Source organism: Octodon degus, unplaced genomic scaffold (assembly GCF_000260255.1).
Source record: "Octodon degus isolate 3935 unplaced genomic scaffold, OctDeg1.0 scaffold00026, whole genome shotgun sequence".
Lineage (NCBI taxonomy): Eukaryota > Metazoa > Chordata > Mammalia > Rodentia > Octodontidae > Octodon > Octodon degus.
The window spans coordinates 4,284,641-4,303,447 of NW_004524602.1; the positions used below are offsets into that span (position 1 = coordinate 4,284,641).

At 35.0% G+C, this 18,807-nt stretch overlaps 1 protein-coding gene and 1 pseudogene across 1 annotated transcript in view; one reads left to right on the forward strand and one right to left on the reverse strand.

Moving 5' to 3' along the window:
• Neo1 (neogenin 1) overlaps positions 1-18,807 on the reverse strand; it is a 213,878-nt gene that overhangs the window by 87,491 nt on the left and 107,580 nt on the right. Inside the window, exons 9-10 of the mRNA XM_023712423.1 lie at positions 17,680-17,834; positions 15,317-15,437 (exon numbers count right to left, since the gene is read on the reverse strand). Of these exons, the coding sequence (XP_023568191.1) occupies positions 15,317-15,437; positions 17,680-17,834 (276 nt within the window). The remainder of the gene's footprint in view (positions 1-15,316; positions 15,438-17,679; positions 17,835-18,807) is intronic.
• Positions 511-8,775, forward strand: LOC105741843 (annotated as a pseudogene).

Sequence of the window (18,807 nt, forward strand, 5' to 3'; positions counted from 1 at the left end):
ATCCTCTTACACTGCTACTTGTTTCCTCATGTACTTAAAAACTGCTGGGTTTCCAACTGCTGAACAAATTCTAATGCTTTGACTTGCTATTAAATAATCTGGTTCACCCACACTTTTCCTGATGTATACACCTACACTTAGTCTTCTTGCAACACTGGAAAACTGGCTAACTATGCTCCATATGTCCCTTAAGCTTTATTTCTACATCTAACTTCTTCCATATTTGTGTAACTTAACCAATCTAGAATATACCACACATTCTTCTGGGCTCAGTTCAAATGTTACATTCTTCAAAACACCTGCCTTGCCTGTCAAATCTGACAATTTCTTACCCTTCAGAAGCACAGTAACACCATGGCATTCAGCATTACAATTGTTTGCATTACAATTATTTAAATTCACAGTCTAAAATCTGTACCCTGGCATTGTGTATAACCTTCCAGATAAAACAAATTGGCAATTACTGGGGTGATCATAAAGTATACTACCAACATTCTTATATTTCTAAGAATGGAAGAAAGTTCTTGTGATAATGGAATGATGATGTAAACTAAGACTGCCCCAGTCCCATAAGATGCACAGTCATGCTAGCAAAGCAATGTATCTGACCTACCTTGTCAATAAGTATAACCACAACACTGACTTTGAAAGTAAGAGGACATAAATGAAAAGTGAGAAAGAACATAAGTCATTTTTTGTCCTAGAAACATTAAACTGCTAAAGTGGTATCCATTTTGAAAGTAAAATCTTATACATTAGTCCTGATTTTCATGATAACTAGTTATTTTAAGGCAAGTCACTTAACTGAGTGAGTCTCCAGCTGAGCTAAACTCTATTTAGATCTCTATTCTAGATAGACTATGACTTCATATTATTTCTCTTAATATATCTATATAGTAGCCTTGATGACTGTAAATCTCTATTTATGGAGCATATATACTCAATAAAACAGTTGGTTTAATAAAAACAAATATTTTAAATATTTTAATTAACTATGCTTATTCATCTTCAAATCTGTACGGAATAGTACATCTGCCAGGAAAAATGATGTTATAATAACCAACATTTGGAGCAATCACCAAATACTCATTACCTACTTTTTCTCTTATATCATTTAAGAAATAAAAAGTTTATTGAACAAAGTACAAATCATTAAGTATAGATTCAAATGGTTACACTTCAATTTGTAACAGATTTTTAAATTTCACTTTCCAAAAATTTAACATATATTTTGTCATTTACTCCCTAACTATGGACTTTTCCAATCTCATCCTTTAGCTGTACCCATCATTAGCAGATTGTTGTGTAGGCTTGTAGACCTTTATTACACATATAAGCATATATGCTCTATTTCCTTCCTTCTCATCTTTTCCATAAAAGGAATAGACTATACATACTTTTCTGTAACTTTATTAATAGAACTGGAAATTTTCTATATGTAGATCTACCTTATTCCTAAGTGCTGTCTAGTATTCCACTGTACTAATGTACTTAACTAATCTACTTTATTGGTTATATTGATTAGGTTGTTTCCAGATTTATAATACACTAACATACAGAATTTTAAAGACCTGATGAGTACCTCTGCAAGATAAATGATGAGTAGAATCATCTTAATTTCATTAAAAAACCAACAACACTACTACTGATAACACATCTCTTTAAGTCTATTTTAGTGAATATGGAGTTTAAAAAAACAGATAAATCTGTAAGTACTAGTATGTCTACAAAATACTGGGTGAAATCACAAAAAAGTATTTCATTTCAGCAAATAAAAGTGTATATACATAAATGTGTATATGTAAGTGTACACATATGTGCCAAATACACACAAGCTCCTGTAATACTTCAGATTTCAACATAAATATCACATTTTCAGGCTCTACTTAAAATAAATCCCACTCTCCCCACTAGTTCTTCGAGAGCATTCTTTTATTTCCTTTAAGTAGATATAAAAACTGCAATTATTTTATTCATTTTACTTGTGCATTGTCTCCAAGAAAAAAATGTAAACCCTACGAGTACAAAGAATCATGTCTGCTTGTGTTTAACTACTGCAACCCAATACTTTGCAAATTGAATGCACAATTTTATATAACGTACAATTTTCTCAACATATACTTCCTAAATGAAGTTGTTTTTTTTTTTTTTTTTAAAAAAAAAAAAAAAAGCATAACTCTAGAAAAGAGGTCAATGAAGAGTTAAAAAGTTAATTTACTTTTGCATCAGTCAATCAGACATTCTTATTTTTGACAACGAACAGGTGTTGTATTTTAAAATATTTTAGTGCTAGTTTAGTTTTAACCAGACTGTTTGAAACATTTTTCCATCTGGTCTTTTTTTTTTTTTGTGGAACCGGGGATTGAACTCAGGTCCTTGAGCTTGCCAGGGAAGTGCTTACTCCACTGAGCCATCTCCCCGGCCTGCCATCTGGTCTTAAAAGATTATTTTGTTTTGCAAAATGAAGTGCTCTAAATGAATATTAAGTGTTTTTCTCTTGTCTACCTTTAAAATTTTTTTAAACTTTGCTTCATGAAGTTAACATTAAATCTTCATTTTCACTAACTTGAATGCTGACTAGTGAATTTCCATGGGTGCTTTTGCCTTTGTGTTTTTCCAAATTATCATTACAAATAGATATATGTTATTATATAATTTGCTCCTCTGAGGTGTGCCTTATATAGATTATTGTTTATACTCATAAAAAAGGGAAACGATGTTTAGGTTAATCATATCATCATAGGGAATGGGAAATAAATCCAATACTCGGATTTCTAGTGTAGAGTTTGTTACACACATTATAGCAAGCAACAAAAATTTATTAAGTGGAAGTGCTTCAATCCATCAATACCTTATCTAGACAAGGTCTAACATACCATACACTAACTACATATGTTTCTAAAAAACATCTGCATTTAACAGAGTATTTGGAGTGAGGGGAACCTACAAGATCATTTATTTAATTCCTCTCATTTCATAGAAAAAACAAATCAGAGTTTTAGTTCCTGATTCTCAGTAATCATTCTTGTCTTTTTAACAATAGATAAGTCTAGAACTCAAGCATTGATTCCATTTTCAACCTCAGAAGTTCCTAGACACAAAATTCACAATTAGGAGGTCATATTACAACAGTTTGAGTAAAACTTTTCCAAAAGTTCTAATTACTGTCACAAAAAAGGAAAATTACGGATCAGAATTTATCCTTTGATTAACACCAGTGCTAACTATTGAATATTCCAGTGCTTCAGATTTAAAATATGTCATTAATGACTACACTAAATTTCCTGTTACTTAGCCAACTTTTAATCATGCCAGGGCATTAGTCACTTATCCCAAAACATGTATTATTCAAAATTAACTTCAGATACTATATGGAATTTTGGACAAATGTTTCTGTCAAAAAAAAAAAAAAGATTATGTTCATATGTATCCTTATCTACCATTGACACAATAATCTACAAGTCATCAAATGGGTTGGCAAAGTGTGAATTTCCTTTACTAAAAGCAAGCCTATGTACTCCCTTTTCATCAACCTTCCTTCCTGTCCTGGGTCTAAAAAATTCCCCATTATCAGACGGTATGAAAGAACATACAAGAAAAAAAAGCCTATTTCTGTGTTTTTACATTCCAGTCTTATAATTTTGGAATCTATTTTTAAATTTAAACACCCAGAAAGAAAGGCCAATAAAAAGTTAGTGAACAAAAACATAGATATTTTGCCCTGACTTATATTACTTAATATACCTGCAAATCATTTAAATGATAATGCTTTTTTGAACATATCATCCAAAGGACATTTAAAAAGACAGTATTAATTTTAAATGACAATACATAAAAATAAGCATTTATTATGTTCAACTGAATGTTTTAAAGGACATAAGATCCAAAATCAAGAGTTGCAGTTAATAATAAAACACATAAAATGTTAAAGAGTAGTTGCATTCTAAATGAAAGTATATTTCACACAAAACTTGTCAGGCATGGTGGCACACACCTGTAATCCCAGTACTCGGGAGGCTGAACCAGGAGGATGGCTGAGAGTTCAAGGCCAGCCTGGGCTACATAATGAATCCAACCTAGCCTGAATTGCACAGCAGGACCTTGTCTCAAAAAAAAAAAAAAAAAAAAAAAAAGCAAAACAACAAAATTCAATTTCTATTTTCCAGTTTCGCTAGAGGCTATTTTCTGGTAATGTGGTACAAATGTTTTGTTTGTTTTTTTTTTTTACTTTTTTAACTATGAAATTTCATTTAGTGTTTCAGCAGGCTGATAGCCAGTATACACAGCCACATGTTAAGTAGGAATTAGGAAACCTTTCCTACAGAGTATGACTTTGAGTCAATGCTCAAGTACTCTAAATCTTTTTTTTTTTTTTTTTCATGTATTTGGTTGTTACAAGGTCTCACTATGCGCTTGGACTCATGGTGATTCTCCTATAATCAGCCTCCCCAGTGCTGGGATTACAGGCATGTGCCATTACACTCGGTCTCTGGCCAGCTCAGCCTACCCTGGGAGTGGGGCTGGCACAGTAGGATGCCAGGGATCAAACAGCAGTCCCTGTGCTTTTCTCAGTTTGCCTAAGCAGGTGCTTTAGATCATTGAGCTATCTCACTGACCCCAATATTTTAAAAAGGTATGTACTGTATATGAAGATAAGCCCCGTCACAACAGACTTCTTTCCTTTTTCAATAATCTCCACTGTGTTTTTCGCAGGTGTATCTTGCAGAGGTGAGTCACAAAGGTGTGATAACATGGTTAGCTGTAGGTGCTAGTTCTCCTTGGAGTTATGGGGCATTTTCTCCTAGTCAGATACCCAATTCTCAGTAATCTGACTTTCTTCTCTTATCCTCATGTTCTTGTCCCTCCTCCTGTCCTTTGTCTTTTTCCTTCCTGCATCCTACCTTTTTTCATTCAAAAGGCATTTCATAAACAAAACATTGACCACAAATAAGATAACCACAAACTATCAGGCCTGAATAACATGTGTCAGATAAGTCCAGAGGTTAGCAAACTTTCCATGAAAGGCTAGACAGTGCATATTTTAGATTTCATAGGCCAGCCCTTCTTTTTGTCTAAATTACTTAACTCTGTCATAACAGTGTGAAAATGACCGGACAATACATGGACAATCTCTGACCAAATGTGTTTGCCTATATTCCAATAAAACTTCATTTACAAAAAAGGAAGTGGGCTGGATATGGCTGGTGGACCATGGTTTACTCTCAATCTATATGCCTAAAGGCCTGTCAAATAACTCAGTGGATTAAAGCACCTGCAAGCAAGGGTAGGGGCTGGGGTTCGATCCCTAGGGCTGCTAGGCGGCCCCACCCCTGGGACAAGCTGAGACAGCAATTAAGCCTAGGTGTGGTGGCACACGCCTGTAATCCCAGCTCTTGAGAGCAGATCACTACAGGTAAGATCTAATAGTGAGACCCTGAACACCCTGTAGACCCTTCCCTAAAATAAAAAAAAATTTAAAAAGCTGAAGTATGTGTTTAATTTTAAAAAAATGTAAATTCAGATTATTGGCTATACATACTTTGTATCTTACTTTTCTATTTGAAATTATTACACGCTGAGATTTTCTTCCTCTCATTAAAAAATGTTCAAAGGCATAGTTTTTAAAGACCAAGCAACTTTTCCATTATAAGTTTATACTATAATTATTTCAATTACTTCCTCTATTTTAGACACTTAAATCATTTCTGTTCTTTCCTTATCCCTCTCTCTTTTAAAATTATTAATGCTGATATTAATCATATTTGTCCAACTCTCTGATTCTTTCCTTAGGAAAAACTTATAAAAGAACAGTTGATTCAATCATTTTTTAGATGTAATTATGAAAAACAATGTTAGTAAATGACCTAATAATGTAAACTGTCACTAAAAGTGAAGGAAAGATATAAACCTAATTCCACCTTAACTGGCCATTAAAGAAGTAATGTTCATTTTTTAAAAATGTGAAGTCTTAACCAGGCATGGTGGAGCATACCTGTAACATCAGCACTCTGGGAGGCTGAGGCAGGAGGAATGCCAAGTCTGAACCTAGTTTGGGAAACCTAGCATGACCCTGTCTTAAAACAAAAAATAAAAAGGTGCCAAAAATGCAGCTCAATGTGAAAGCCCTGGGGTTCAATCCTTAGTACCATAAAAATAAGCAGATATTAAAAAATAATCTTTATTATTAGGCAAATATGACCTCTTATTCATTTAATTTGTATCTTTGTAAAGTGGACTACTTGTTACATGTACAAAAACAGTCTATCTTTACTGTACTATAACATATATTTATTTAGTTATTTTCTCATAGTTTTCGCTGGTATCCTTATCACATGTAGAATAATCCTCCAGCCGGAACCAGGGATTGAACTCAGGACCTTGTCCTTGCCAGGCAAGCGCTTATTCTACTGAGCTATCTCCCCAACCCCTGGAATTCTTCCATAGCTTATCTCTTTAATTTGGTTATGGTATTTTTAATGTACACATTTCCATTTTTATACCATAAAATAATAAAACTTTCCTTGGTATTTTCTATTTAGTATAAGTATATGGTGACACTCTTCTATCCTCTTTCAATGAACTTTTTTTTTTAACATATTTAGGACAGAGTCTATAGGGCCTCACTATGTAGATCGACTCATAGTGATCCTCCTGTTTTCAGCCTCCCAAGCGCTGGGATTACAGGCTTGTGCCACCATGCCCAGTCTCAATACCATTGCAGATCACCCTGGGGGGGGAGGGCGGCACAACAGCACACTGTGGCTCAAACCCTGGCCGCTGGGCTCTGCCTAAGCAGGCGCTTTAGTCCGCTGAGCTATCTGGCCGATCTTAATGAACCATTTTTAACTCTTTTCCATATTTTATTTTTATGTTATACAGTAAAAACATATTTTTCCAGATGATCAACAAACTTTTCATGTATTAGGCAGTGTATAATCATTTCAATCTGTATTAATTTAGGAATTCACTTAGTCATGTATTCAAAAATTGGGAAACATAAACTTTTCTTTGGTTATGTGGATAATACACAAAATATAGAGAAAACAAAAATTACTATGACAGAGACAAGCTCTATTAAAAATAATTTAAATGACTGCAGTTGGTAGGAAAAAAACATGAAACATGACATCTGTATATAAAGTGTTTTGAGATCTTAAGTCTATAGAAAAGAGTAGTGTTTTAAAGCACACCAAGAATGTATTTCTTGATCTTCAAGGAAAAAAGTTATTGAAAAATTACAGTCATGGAGTCTGGAAACTTTGAAGAGAATACTTTGGAATGAACTCTAGATAACTAAGGTTTCTCTAAAGGCAGACATACAAAGTTTTTTTTTTTTTAATTTTATTTTTTTTATTTACATTTATAATCTTATTTATTTATTTTGTGTGTGTGGCCAGTTCAGCCCACCAGGGGGCGGGGCTGGCTGGCATGTGGTGCTGGGGGATTGAACCGAGGTCCCTGTGCTTTATGCTTAGCTTGTTCTAAGTAGGTGCTTTAGACCACTGAGCCATCTCACCAGCCCCAGACATACAAAGTTTGAGTCTCTGTTGTACTGATGTAATGGCTCCCATTACATCTGAAAGGCTGTTTACTCCTGACTTAATATTAGATGCAGTTACAAAGTACCTCCAAATGGTATGTTTGTCTAATGTGGAAGAACTGTAACAGAAGAAGAAAAGGAAAAGAAAGTCCACATTGACTTTGAGCCTTTCAAACCAATTAATACATCATTGTATTTGTGTGATAACAAATTCCATACAGAGGTTCTTACAGAACTACTTTCAGATGACAGCAAGTTTGGTTTCATTGTAATAGATGGTAGTAGTGCACTTTTTGGCACAGTCCAAGGAAATACAAGAGAAGTCCTGCACAAATTCACTGTGGATCTTCCAAAGAAGCATGGTAGAGGAGGTCAGTCGGCCTTGCATTTGCCTGTTTAAGCATGGAAAAACAACAAAACTATGTTTGGAAAGTAGCAGACTGCTGCACAGCTGTTTATTTCTGTGAACAAAGTAAATGTGGCTGGTCTTGCTTTAGCTGGATCAGCTGACTTCAAAACTGAATTAAATCAATCTGATATGTTTGATCAGAGTTTGCAAACAAAAGTTTTAAAGTTAGCTGATATCTCATACAGTGGTGAAAATGGATTCAATCAAGCTATTGGGTTATCTACTGAAGTCCTCTCCAACGTGATATTCATTCAAGAAAGAAATAGCATGATACTTTGATGAAATTAGCCAGGATACAAGCAAGTACTGTTTTGGAGTTGAAGACACTCAAGGCTTTGGAAATGGGAGCTGTAGAAATTCTAAGTTGATGAAAATCTGGAAATGATGAGATATGCTCTTCATTGCCAACACACAGAAGAGGAGAAAATTCTCTAACTCTAGAACAAGAGAAGGATAAATCTCATCTCACAGATAGAGAGACAGGACAGGAACATGAGCTGATTGAAAGCATGCCCCTTTGGAATGGTTTGCTAACAACTATAAAAAATTTGGAGCTACACTGGAAATTGTCACAGATAAGTCGCAAGAAGGATCCCAATTTGTGAAAGGATTTGGTGGAATTGGAGGTATCTTGTGATACTGAGCAGACTTCCAGGGACTGGAATACCAAGGAGGAGATTAATTTTTTGACCTTGACGACCTAGTTGACATGGGTCCAACAAAACGTGCCTCACCCGCCAGCATCCAAACCAAGGAGCATACCCGAGGTGGAATCCAAACAGATCCCTGCCTTACAACTGGAACATTTCAAGAACTTAATCCATGAACACTGGATATTAAAAAGAAAACCGAAATAAAATCAGGCCCAGCCCCACAATTTGGTTTGTCATGGTGTCAGCACCGAGGCCTACAACTAAGTTCCTAAATGCCACTTTGGACTAATTTAAAAGAGAATCCCAGCTTTTACTTTTACTCAATGGTGAAATTGGTTGCTCTTGTATTTTACGAAAAAAAATGATCTAACCTTTTTAAATTTAACATAGAAGCCAAAATACTTTAACAGCTGTAACCCTTCAGAAGTTAATGCAAGTGAGATCTTTTTTTTTTTTTTAAAGGGCAGAAATATTGTGCTAGATAAAATCACCTTTCAGAATTCCATTACTGAACAGAAAGTAAAGCAATTTCATTTTTTAAACCACAAAAGATATCACAAGACTATTAAGGACAAAACAGTCTCCATGTACAAGAAAATTTTTTTAAAAATGTCTTAATTTATAACAAGAAGAGTTTGCTTAACAAGCTGAAATCCTATCAAAAACCAAACATATTTCCTTCCTTAAACCCTTTCTTGAGTGGTGTGTATGGACTGCTCTGTGGTTTTTGACACTGTCTGATTTTCTCCCAAAGCTATAACTCAACACATCTTAAGTGATGCTTTGTTTCCTTAAACAAATCAGCCCTACTAGCTACTTTTTCAAATTTGCAGCATAAAGTCGTTCATAGTATTTCTTCACCATGTACAGGATTCATAGTGATACCTTCTCTTTCTTTCTTATAATGGCAATCTGTCTTCTATTTTTTTTCTTGAATAGTCTGGCTAAATTATTTAATTGGTATTTTCCAAAAAGTGGCTTTTAGTTTCCTCTCTTCCTTGCTTCCTTCCTCCCTCCCTTTCTTTCTGCTATTTCACTTTTTCCATTCTTTATCATTTCTTTCTTCTCTCTGCTTTAGATTTGCTTTTGTTCTTTTTCATTCCCAACTGTTAAAAAAAAGAGACTGAATCCAGGGCTTCTGTACTATGCTACATTCTCAGTACTTTTTAAAAATTTTGAGAGTGTCTTTTTAAAATTGATCCATTATCTTCTGATTTGTATTATTTAAGATAAAAATTCTACTGTGAGTCTTTGTTTCTCTGTAAAGTCTTTTTTTTTTTTTTTTAAACATTTCCTGTTCCTTTCAAGACTATGGTGTATATTTTCATTTATTATCATCATTACTACTACTTTGGTGTTTAGCCTTCGCAGTTGTCTGAGCTCATTTATAGACTTATGGTTTGAATTCATTTTTAAAATTCTTAAGTCATTATTTATTCACATATTTGTTTTACCCTATTCTTGTTATTTTACTTATGAGACTCTAGTTACGTTGCACCACTGTCTGATAGTGTCCCACTTTATACGCTGTTTGGTGAATAATATTCTAATTTATGGATGTGTCAAAGTGTTTCTACTTATACATTGAAAAACACCTTGTTTGCTCCAAGTCTGGATTAGGAAACAAAGCTATTATAAATGTGTATGCAGGTTTTATAGAGACATAACTTTTCAACTCATTTGGGTACATACTAAGGAATGTGGTTGCTTGATATTAAGGTATTATTTTTGAGCTCTTGCTTTGGATACATCTTAAGTCTTTATGAATACATTAACAAGTAATTTTTAAAAGAAAGGTATATAAAGAAGGCATGTGGATAGTCTATTTTCTAAGAATATGTATTTTATACCTTTTTATATAGAAGTCACAAAAGCTAAATTTTATTCTATCGATTTTTTTTCTCAGCCACAAGTGAGCTTTTTTGAGTCTATGAATTTTAAGTGAATAAGAGTTTATTAACATGTAAGGCCTATTTTTCTGTCAAACTATTGGGGTGCAGGAACAGTTTAGCCAATCTAATCAGAAACTGATACAATTACTTTAAGAATACCATAGGTTTCAAATTCCTCTATGGGCGGACTCCTCTTGTTCTGTGCATAGAAGCCAGAGACACAAGAAGCCTCTTGTTTTGCTTCTGCTTTCCTGTCAGGGCTCAACCATTACCACATGGATTTCACACCATGCTCTTACCTTCCCAAAGCAGAACATATTTGTGAACTGTTGCTAGGATTACGGCAGGGGCAGATACCACTCAACTGTCCTAGTCCAACCTCAGTTTTGGGTAGACCTGTAGTTGTTCTTCCATGGCAGCTAAAATCTGCTTTGTATTTCTACTGCTCTTGGGTGGCAGTTTCTAGGTCCTCCCCAAGTAGTAAATGAGCACTTTTTGATATTGGTACAGGATTCTACAGCCTAAAATGATTTTCTGTATCCCTTTCTCTTACATAATTGCCCCAGTGACAATGAGCTTTTGCATGCATCCTGTACACAGAAGAGCTCTCTGATTCACAGGAGCAGAAGAGTTTGGCTTCTAATCTTCCTACAGAACCTTATGAAACAAGGTTTTCTTCATTCTCTTCACTGGTGTGAGACGTCAAGAAGGATGTGAGTAGATGTAAGTAGCTTTGTTCCTATCTCCTAGCAGGACAGAATGTCACCTTCATCTCTAAACCACAGAGAGTAACCTGCTCTGACTTTCAACTTGGAGTACCCTGAAGAGCCAAAAGAAAAGGCTTTACAAGCAAGTACAAACTTCCTTCAAATTTGAGATAGCAGATGTTACAAACTAGGCCATACCTGGCCTTTAACAATTATTTACAAATTTAGGCATTTTCTTCCTACCCACTTTTATTTTATTTCTTATATATTTGGTACCGGGTCTCACTGCACAGATCAGACTCCCAGTGATCCTCCTGTTTTCAGCCTCCCCAGCACTGGGATCATAGGCGTGTGCCACCACACCTGAACTCCATAGCCAGCTCAGTGTGCCCAGGGGCGGGGCTGGCACAGTGGGGATGGAACCTGGCCTCTGTGCTTGCCTAAGCAGGCATTTAGTCTGCTGACCTATCTCACCAGCCTTCTGCCCACTTATATGTTAGCCATCTCTTTCTCTTGTATTGTGTCAAAGGTAAAACAATTCATATGACTCATTCCTTGGAGTTTGAAGGGTGGGGCTTCCCTTTTCAGATACTAAGCAAACTCAATTCTCTAAGGGACTCAGAAGTTAAAATTTTCTAGAATACCAAGTTTTCTCTTACATTGAGAGGGGGATATTCTCTGCACACTCTACATTCTGAGTAGAAATTAAAAATCCCTTTCTACTACATTTACCTTCCTTTTCTATGTAAACGCATCACCCTTCTTTCAGTGACCGAAACAAAACCTGGGAGATATATCTTACTTCTCTATAATAATGTTTAATACATAACCAGATAATAAAGCCTGAATCAAATAAATCATTACTAATCTCTTTATTAGGATTCTTGCCCACTTCTCTGACAAATGTACTCATTATATCACAGTAGTCCCTTAACAGTCAAAACAGCCTGGCCTCTGCCTTCCTCTAGTTCAATGTGAATTTGCCATCAAACTGTCTTATTACAGCACTGCTTTGACCATTGAGAGTCATACATGCCTACTATCAATGTGATCCTGTCCTGCTACCTTCCTCCAGGAATAGGTACTCTATTTTTTCTCCATAATGATCCTGTTTTTGATCAATATCTGGGTATCTTACTACTCAAGGTTTATTACAAAGGGGGCATCTTATATTAAAAACTTCCTTGGTCATACAGATTCAATCTTCCTCTTCTGCAGCACACTGGCTTCATCTACAGCGTAACAATAACCTTACTCTAGTCTAGGTACAATGGCACAGACCTGTAATGCCAGCATTCTGGGAGACTGAGGTAAGAGGTTTCCAAGTTCAAGACCAATGTAGGCAACTCAGTGGCTTAGCAAGGCCTTGTATCAAAACAAAAAATATGAAGGACTGGGAAGGTAGCTTTGAAAGAGGGTCCTGAGTTTAATTCCCAGTACTGCAAAAAACAAAAAACAAATAAAAAAAAAAAAAACACCCCAAACATCTCATCTATATTCTTCAAGATATAAAGATATGAACCCTAGAAAAGCAGAAATAAGATCTTATAAATATTATGTTCCATCTTTTAGCTTTCTCATATAAATGTTTATCTTGCATATTAAAATAAGATAGCAAAATAGAGGCATGGTGGTACATGCCTACAGTTCCAGTACTGGGAAGGCTGACTTGGGGGAACCACAAGAACCTGGAGATTCAAGATGTCTACACAACACAGTGAGGCCCTGTGTCACAAACAAGCAAAATAGAAAATAAAATCATTAACATGATACTTCCCATCTTATAACTTGTGTATATTTTAAGCATACTCAATAAAGGTCACTAAAAAAACAACCTGTTCTAAAAAAGAGAGAAGCACACACACACTATGACTAATTTTTATACTATCCATCCAAGAATTTTCAGAAAAAAACCCAATTAGTATTAATTTAGGAATCGTTTTTATACTTTCAGAGTGAGCTTTTATTTCTTTAGAATTAGACTTATAATCCTGAACACAAACATATTTTGCTAGTCCCATGCAATATACATCAAAATAGCCACTAAGTTCACTAGGGAAAAGTCACTGTTATTAGTGTGAACAAAACTACCACAAAACCACCAACCCTACCACCCAGAGCCTGTACTACACTAGCTCCTTACTTGGTAATCATATTCAGCCATTTTGCCAAGATGGGAAAGTGACATACTTCTACTAACTCTAAAATAATTTCCAGTGAACAAGAGTATAATCACAGAGAAGCAAAGGCAGACCAAAACAGTTCCAATAGATCTTATAACAGTATTTAACTATATTTTCAAAAATAGCATCTAAAAATCCTATATGCTATTCTAGGGAAAAGCCAGAGTAGAAGCCATATTGACAGTAAGCACACTTGGCCAAGTGACAGTTGTTGGGATAGTTCAGAAATTCTGGAAGCCACACTGGTAGTACCTGACCATAACTGATTCATATAAAAGATCAGATATCTAAAGTGTCATTTTTTCATGCATTCTTGAAAAATGGTTTACTTGTTTAAAAAAAAAGAGGTAAAAAATAATATAGCTAGTGGTTACATTGATTTAAGAGAACAATTAACTGCTACACAACAATTCAATTTTTAGTAATCATGTAAAAATGTTCAACATAGCATTGTCAGTTTTTTCAGAGGAAAGCCCAATTAGTATTAACTTAGGGACTATTTTTATACTTTCAGAATACTTCCCCCCTTTAGAGTTAGATTTATAATGATAATCCTGAGCAAAGACATACTTGGTGGGGGAGCACTGAGGATGAAACCCAAGGCCCTTTCCCCTTGCCATATCCCCAGCCCTTTTTAAAGATTCTGATACAGGGTCTTATAAGTTACTAAATTGCCTAGGCTCAGCTTGAAATTGTAATGTTTCTAACTCAGTCTCCTAATATTGTTCTTAACAGTAAAAAACAAGAAACAATTTAGAATGTTACTCAATAGAGAATCAGTTATATAGAACAAAATGTATGTGTGTGTGTGTTGATACAAACATTGTCATAAACTGCAAATGTAATACACATTAACACGAAAAAATATCCACAGCTTATTGTTGCAAGAGAGTGAAAGGTTATAAAATCATATATTTACATCTATCTGTGTTCTTATGCAGTACCCTAGGGGTATTTGGTATATGCTCCAGTTACCAATTTACCGTCTCTCAGCTTCTAATTCAGATTTCACAGCCTGCTCTCCATAGAGCTGGGCCCTTTCCTTTGTCAGCTGGCACATGTGCTAACATTAGCAATTCAGGGCACTGCAGATACATGAAGAGGGGGTTTCCTTCCTGGTTCCAGTGCCCTGTCTTGTTGAGTTCCTATGCCAGTAGTTTTCCCCAGTACCCAAACCTCAGGTGGTTTTGCAGCCTCTGCTGAGACACCTCCCTATGGAAGTTTTTCTCAGATTCTAGAGAGTGAATTCTGAACAAGTTTCAGCAGCAAAGCTCCACATCAGTGTCTCTGCTATCTGGTACAGAACAGCCACAGTTGCTCCAACAATGTCTAGATCTCAGCCCTAGAAAGGGCCTTCCCTAAGCACTCTGTCTCAGAACTATGGGCTCCATGTATGTGCCAATTTTACAATCTTTAGGGTTTTCTTTACTTCTTACTAGTCAACTTCTACCCCAACCCAATTAACTCCTTAAGTTCTTCCTGATGAAATAAGAATGAATTTTCTTGATTTGATTCTAATTGATACATGGGGAAATTTTTTTCAGGGTTGTCTAAATTTTTTATACATGGGATATTCTGGGTGACAGAAAAGGAAAGCTAATTTTACTTTGAAAAACTAAAGAAAAATTCAATACAAAATAAAAAAATTACGATTTTTATAGGGCAGAAATATAATTGTGAGATTAAAGTGAATTCTGAAAATTTCATTTGTGTTAAGACTATAATTATTCAGTTTTTTAAAATACTAATTTCTTTTCATCATTATCAAAAATTGTGCTCCCAGGTAATTTTAAGGAACGGTAATAATTTATCGTTCTATTCTTTTTCTCTCAGTAATGCTTTACAAACAGGCTAATAATCAGAGGAACTCTGGAGTGACAGCTCCTGCATCACTGAACAGCCTTCTTCATTGAACTGCTTGGCCCCTCTTACCATGCTCAAGTATTATCAGCTGGGCTCCAGCTTGCGCATTTCCAACATCATTCTCAGCAATGCACTGATAGAACCCTTCATCTGATTTCACCAGACCCAAAACTTGAAGATTGTGTTCCTTCTAAGGAAGAAAAACATGCAAAATTTTGATTCTGAATACTAGGAAGCCAACAATACACAATGTATTTATTACTGTAACTCTCCTACTAACCTGTTTTGAAACTGTGTAGCATTGTTATTTTGGGGAAGGAAAAACAAGTAAAATTTTATGACTCAATTACTCATTACCTACTTACAAACCCACTAACACAATTTCATATCAAAGCACTGGCAAACTATTAACAGACTAGAATAGTATACACTGTCACATACAAAGAATGTAAGAAGCACAGAAAGTCCTACCTCCACCTTGCTTGCAAAATCGTTTACATCCTTGCTTGGGAAAATCTTGGCACGCAATATCATATGTATGTGGTAAAGTCTGAATTAGTTAACTTACAGCATTATTTTCTTAAAATTATCTGTAATATCAATAATTCTAATAGATCTGACCAGAATAAGTTTAATTAAAGTTGTAAACATATGATTTCTAAAGTATAAAGCACTGTATGAATGTTAAATATTGTTACTGGTTTAAATTTTTTAAATCATATGGGAACATGATAAAGTACAAAAGCTAACCATAACAGGTTGTTTTATAACTGAATATATATATATATATATATATATATATTCTTACTTTCTGTAACATGAGCATACTTCAAAAACAAATATGCTCCTACTGAAAATGAAGTAATTCAATGACACATCTGCAATGTTTTTAACAATCATAATTACTCATTTATGTATGTTATGTTTAGACCCTAAGGTATGTTATTAATACTCATCACTAAGACTTATATTCTAATTCCATTATTAGAATTGGAGGCAGTTGAGACAAGGTCTCACATAGTTCAGACTGGTCTTAAATTCACCTACATAGCCAAGGCTGGCCTCAAACTCACCATGATCCTCCTGCCTCAGCCTACCACGTGCTGGGAATCACAGGTGTGTGCCACTACACATAGTTCTATTATTAGAATGTTAGATAATAACATTACTAAATAATATCTACTAAGTGTTTAATCTATGTAAAGTGAAAAAAATGATGTCTGAGAATTCTTTCCTTCGGTTTTTTGAAACAGGGCCTCTAAATGTATTCCAGGCTGGCCTTTAACTAACTCAAGGCGATCCTCCTACATCAGCCTCCTGTTGCTGGGATTACACTCAGGAAACACACATCACCACTCTCAGTTCAGGATTTCTTAAATACATAACATTTTTTCATACACTTTTTAAAGAAATTACTTAACTGATATAAATATATAAAATTTTATATATTGATACAGTACCATGTAATAATGTATTTACTTCTTTAAAGCATCTTTTTCTTTTCAAATTGATACAGGGTCTTGCTATGCAGTTTGGACTCATAGTGATCCTCCCTCCTGTCTCAGCCTCCTCAGTGCTGGGATTACAGGCATGTGTCACCATGTCTGTTCCTGGGCTGACATGGCATGCGATACCGGGGATCAAACTCAGGACCTTGTGCTTACCAGGCAGGTGCTTATGCCACCAAGCTATTGCCCCAGTCCCAAGAATCTTTACCTATTGTCAAAACAATTGTCTCATACTGTGTAATCCTTATTTTGAAGAGTTTGCACATCAGTATGTGTTTTTGCATTATGTTTTATAAGGTTTGGTATATAACTAATTAATAGATTTTTCAAAAGGATCTTTGAAAGGATATATTTCATGGGACAGATTTCTGATCTTTGAAAAAAGAGCAGGGAAGACAAGTGGGAACACACACACACACACACACACACACACACAGTATACTCATACATACCAGTTACTTTCCAGAAATGAAGAAGCTGTGTTTAAGAGTACCAGACTGTTCATGAACTCAGATTTTTAATCACTAATATTTGCTATGTGATCTCAATTCAAGCCACAAAAATATTTTTGGGATCAGCTTTCTGATCTGCCAATGACAAAAGTATAATCTCTGTGACCTTTTCTATAAGTTTCTATTTTTATGCATTTGTAGAATATAAAGCAGCTTACATAAGAAAACATGTTTTGGGTATCACATTTAAAAGCATTCAAAGATTCAGTAATACAGTATTTCTTTTTTTTTCAATTCAAAGTACAGCTTTTATTGAATGTGTGTTATTTTTCAATCATTGCAAAAGTGAAAACTGTAAGTGGAAACGTGGTATGCAGTGGGCGGAAGACACGTCCAGTGTGGTCTGAACTTGTCAAAAGTTCAAAGGACAACATATTTAGAGAAATAAAGTATTTCTTTGAAAAATACTTACTACAATCTTAAAGTAATCACTTGGGATAACCATATCCCCATTTTTGACCCACTTCACAGTTGGAGTTGGCTTTCCAGTCACTTCGCATTCAAATATAATATCCATGGATTCATGAGCATATATATTAGCAGGTTGTTTCAGGAATTCAGGCTGGGCTTTAAAAATGAAAAGAAAATTAAAACATGAATAAAAAGAAAATAGGTAACAATTCATATTTTAACCAATTAATGTATTAACAAAAATAAAAGGGTAACTTCATATTTCAACTACTACATGATTTTTACTGATTAAGCTCTCGCTTATTTTTACAAGAGCATACAACACCTATTATGTTAAGAACACATGTTAAGAAACAATATCTTTCAAAAATAGTTTTCTGATATAACTAAGTTTCTCCACTTATTGAGAAATATTTACTAGGTGGACTATATTGAAAAAACATGATTTTTTAAAAGTGTATTTGGTATAGGGCCTCACTACGTAGCTTGGACTCAAAGTGATCCTTTTGTTTTCAGCCTCTCAAGTGCTGAGATTACAGGCATGCATCATCACGCCCAAACTCAGTGGCTGGCTCACAGCGCCTGGGGGTAGGATCAGCATGGCATGTGGTACTGGAGATCGAATCCCAGTCCCTGCCCTTGCCTAAGCAAGCACTTAGTCCACTGAGCTATCTCATCAGTCCTAAGTACGAATTATTACAAGTGGTCTAAAAATGTATATTTGGGGGCTGGGGATATAGTTCAGCATCATAAGTACCTGCTCGGCAAGTGCAAGGTCCCTACTTCAATTCCCAGTACAGTGAAGAAAAAAAAAAGCATATTAAAAATATTTTAAGACATACCATTTTGAAAAAGCCATAATTAATCTGTTATTCTGTACACATGATAATTAATTAGTTTTAAGGGACCTACAAGATAAATAAATGAATCTCATGTTGATAAATAAATGAATCTCAAAAAGGGGGTGGAGATGAAGGGGAAGAAAATTGACATGTACATGTACCAATTCCCCACCACGGATGTAATCATTAGGTATTGTGAACATGTACTAATAAAAATAAAAAATTTTAAAAGACAAAGTCATAATTAAAATCTGAAGAGGTGAAAGGACTGATATAATCTTCCTTTG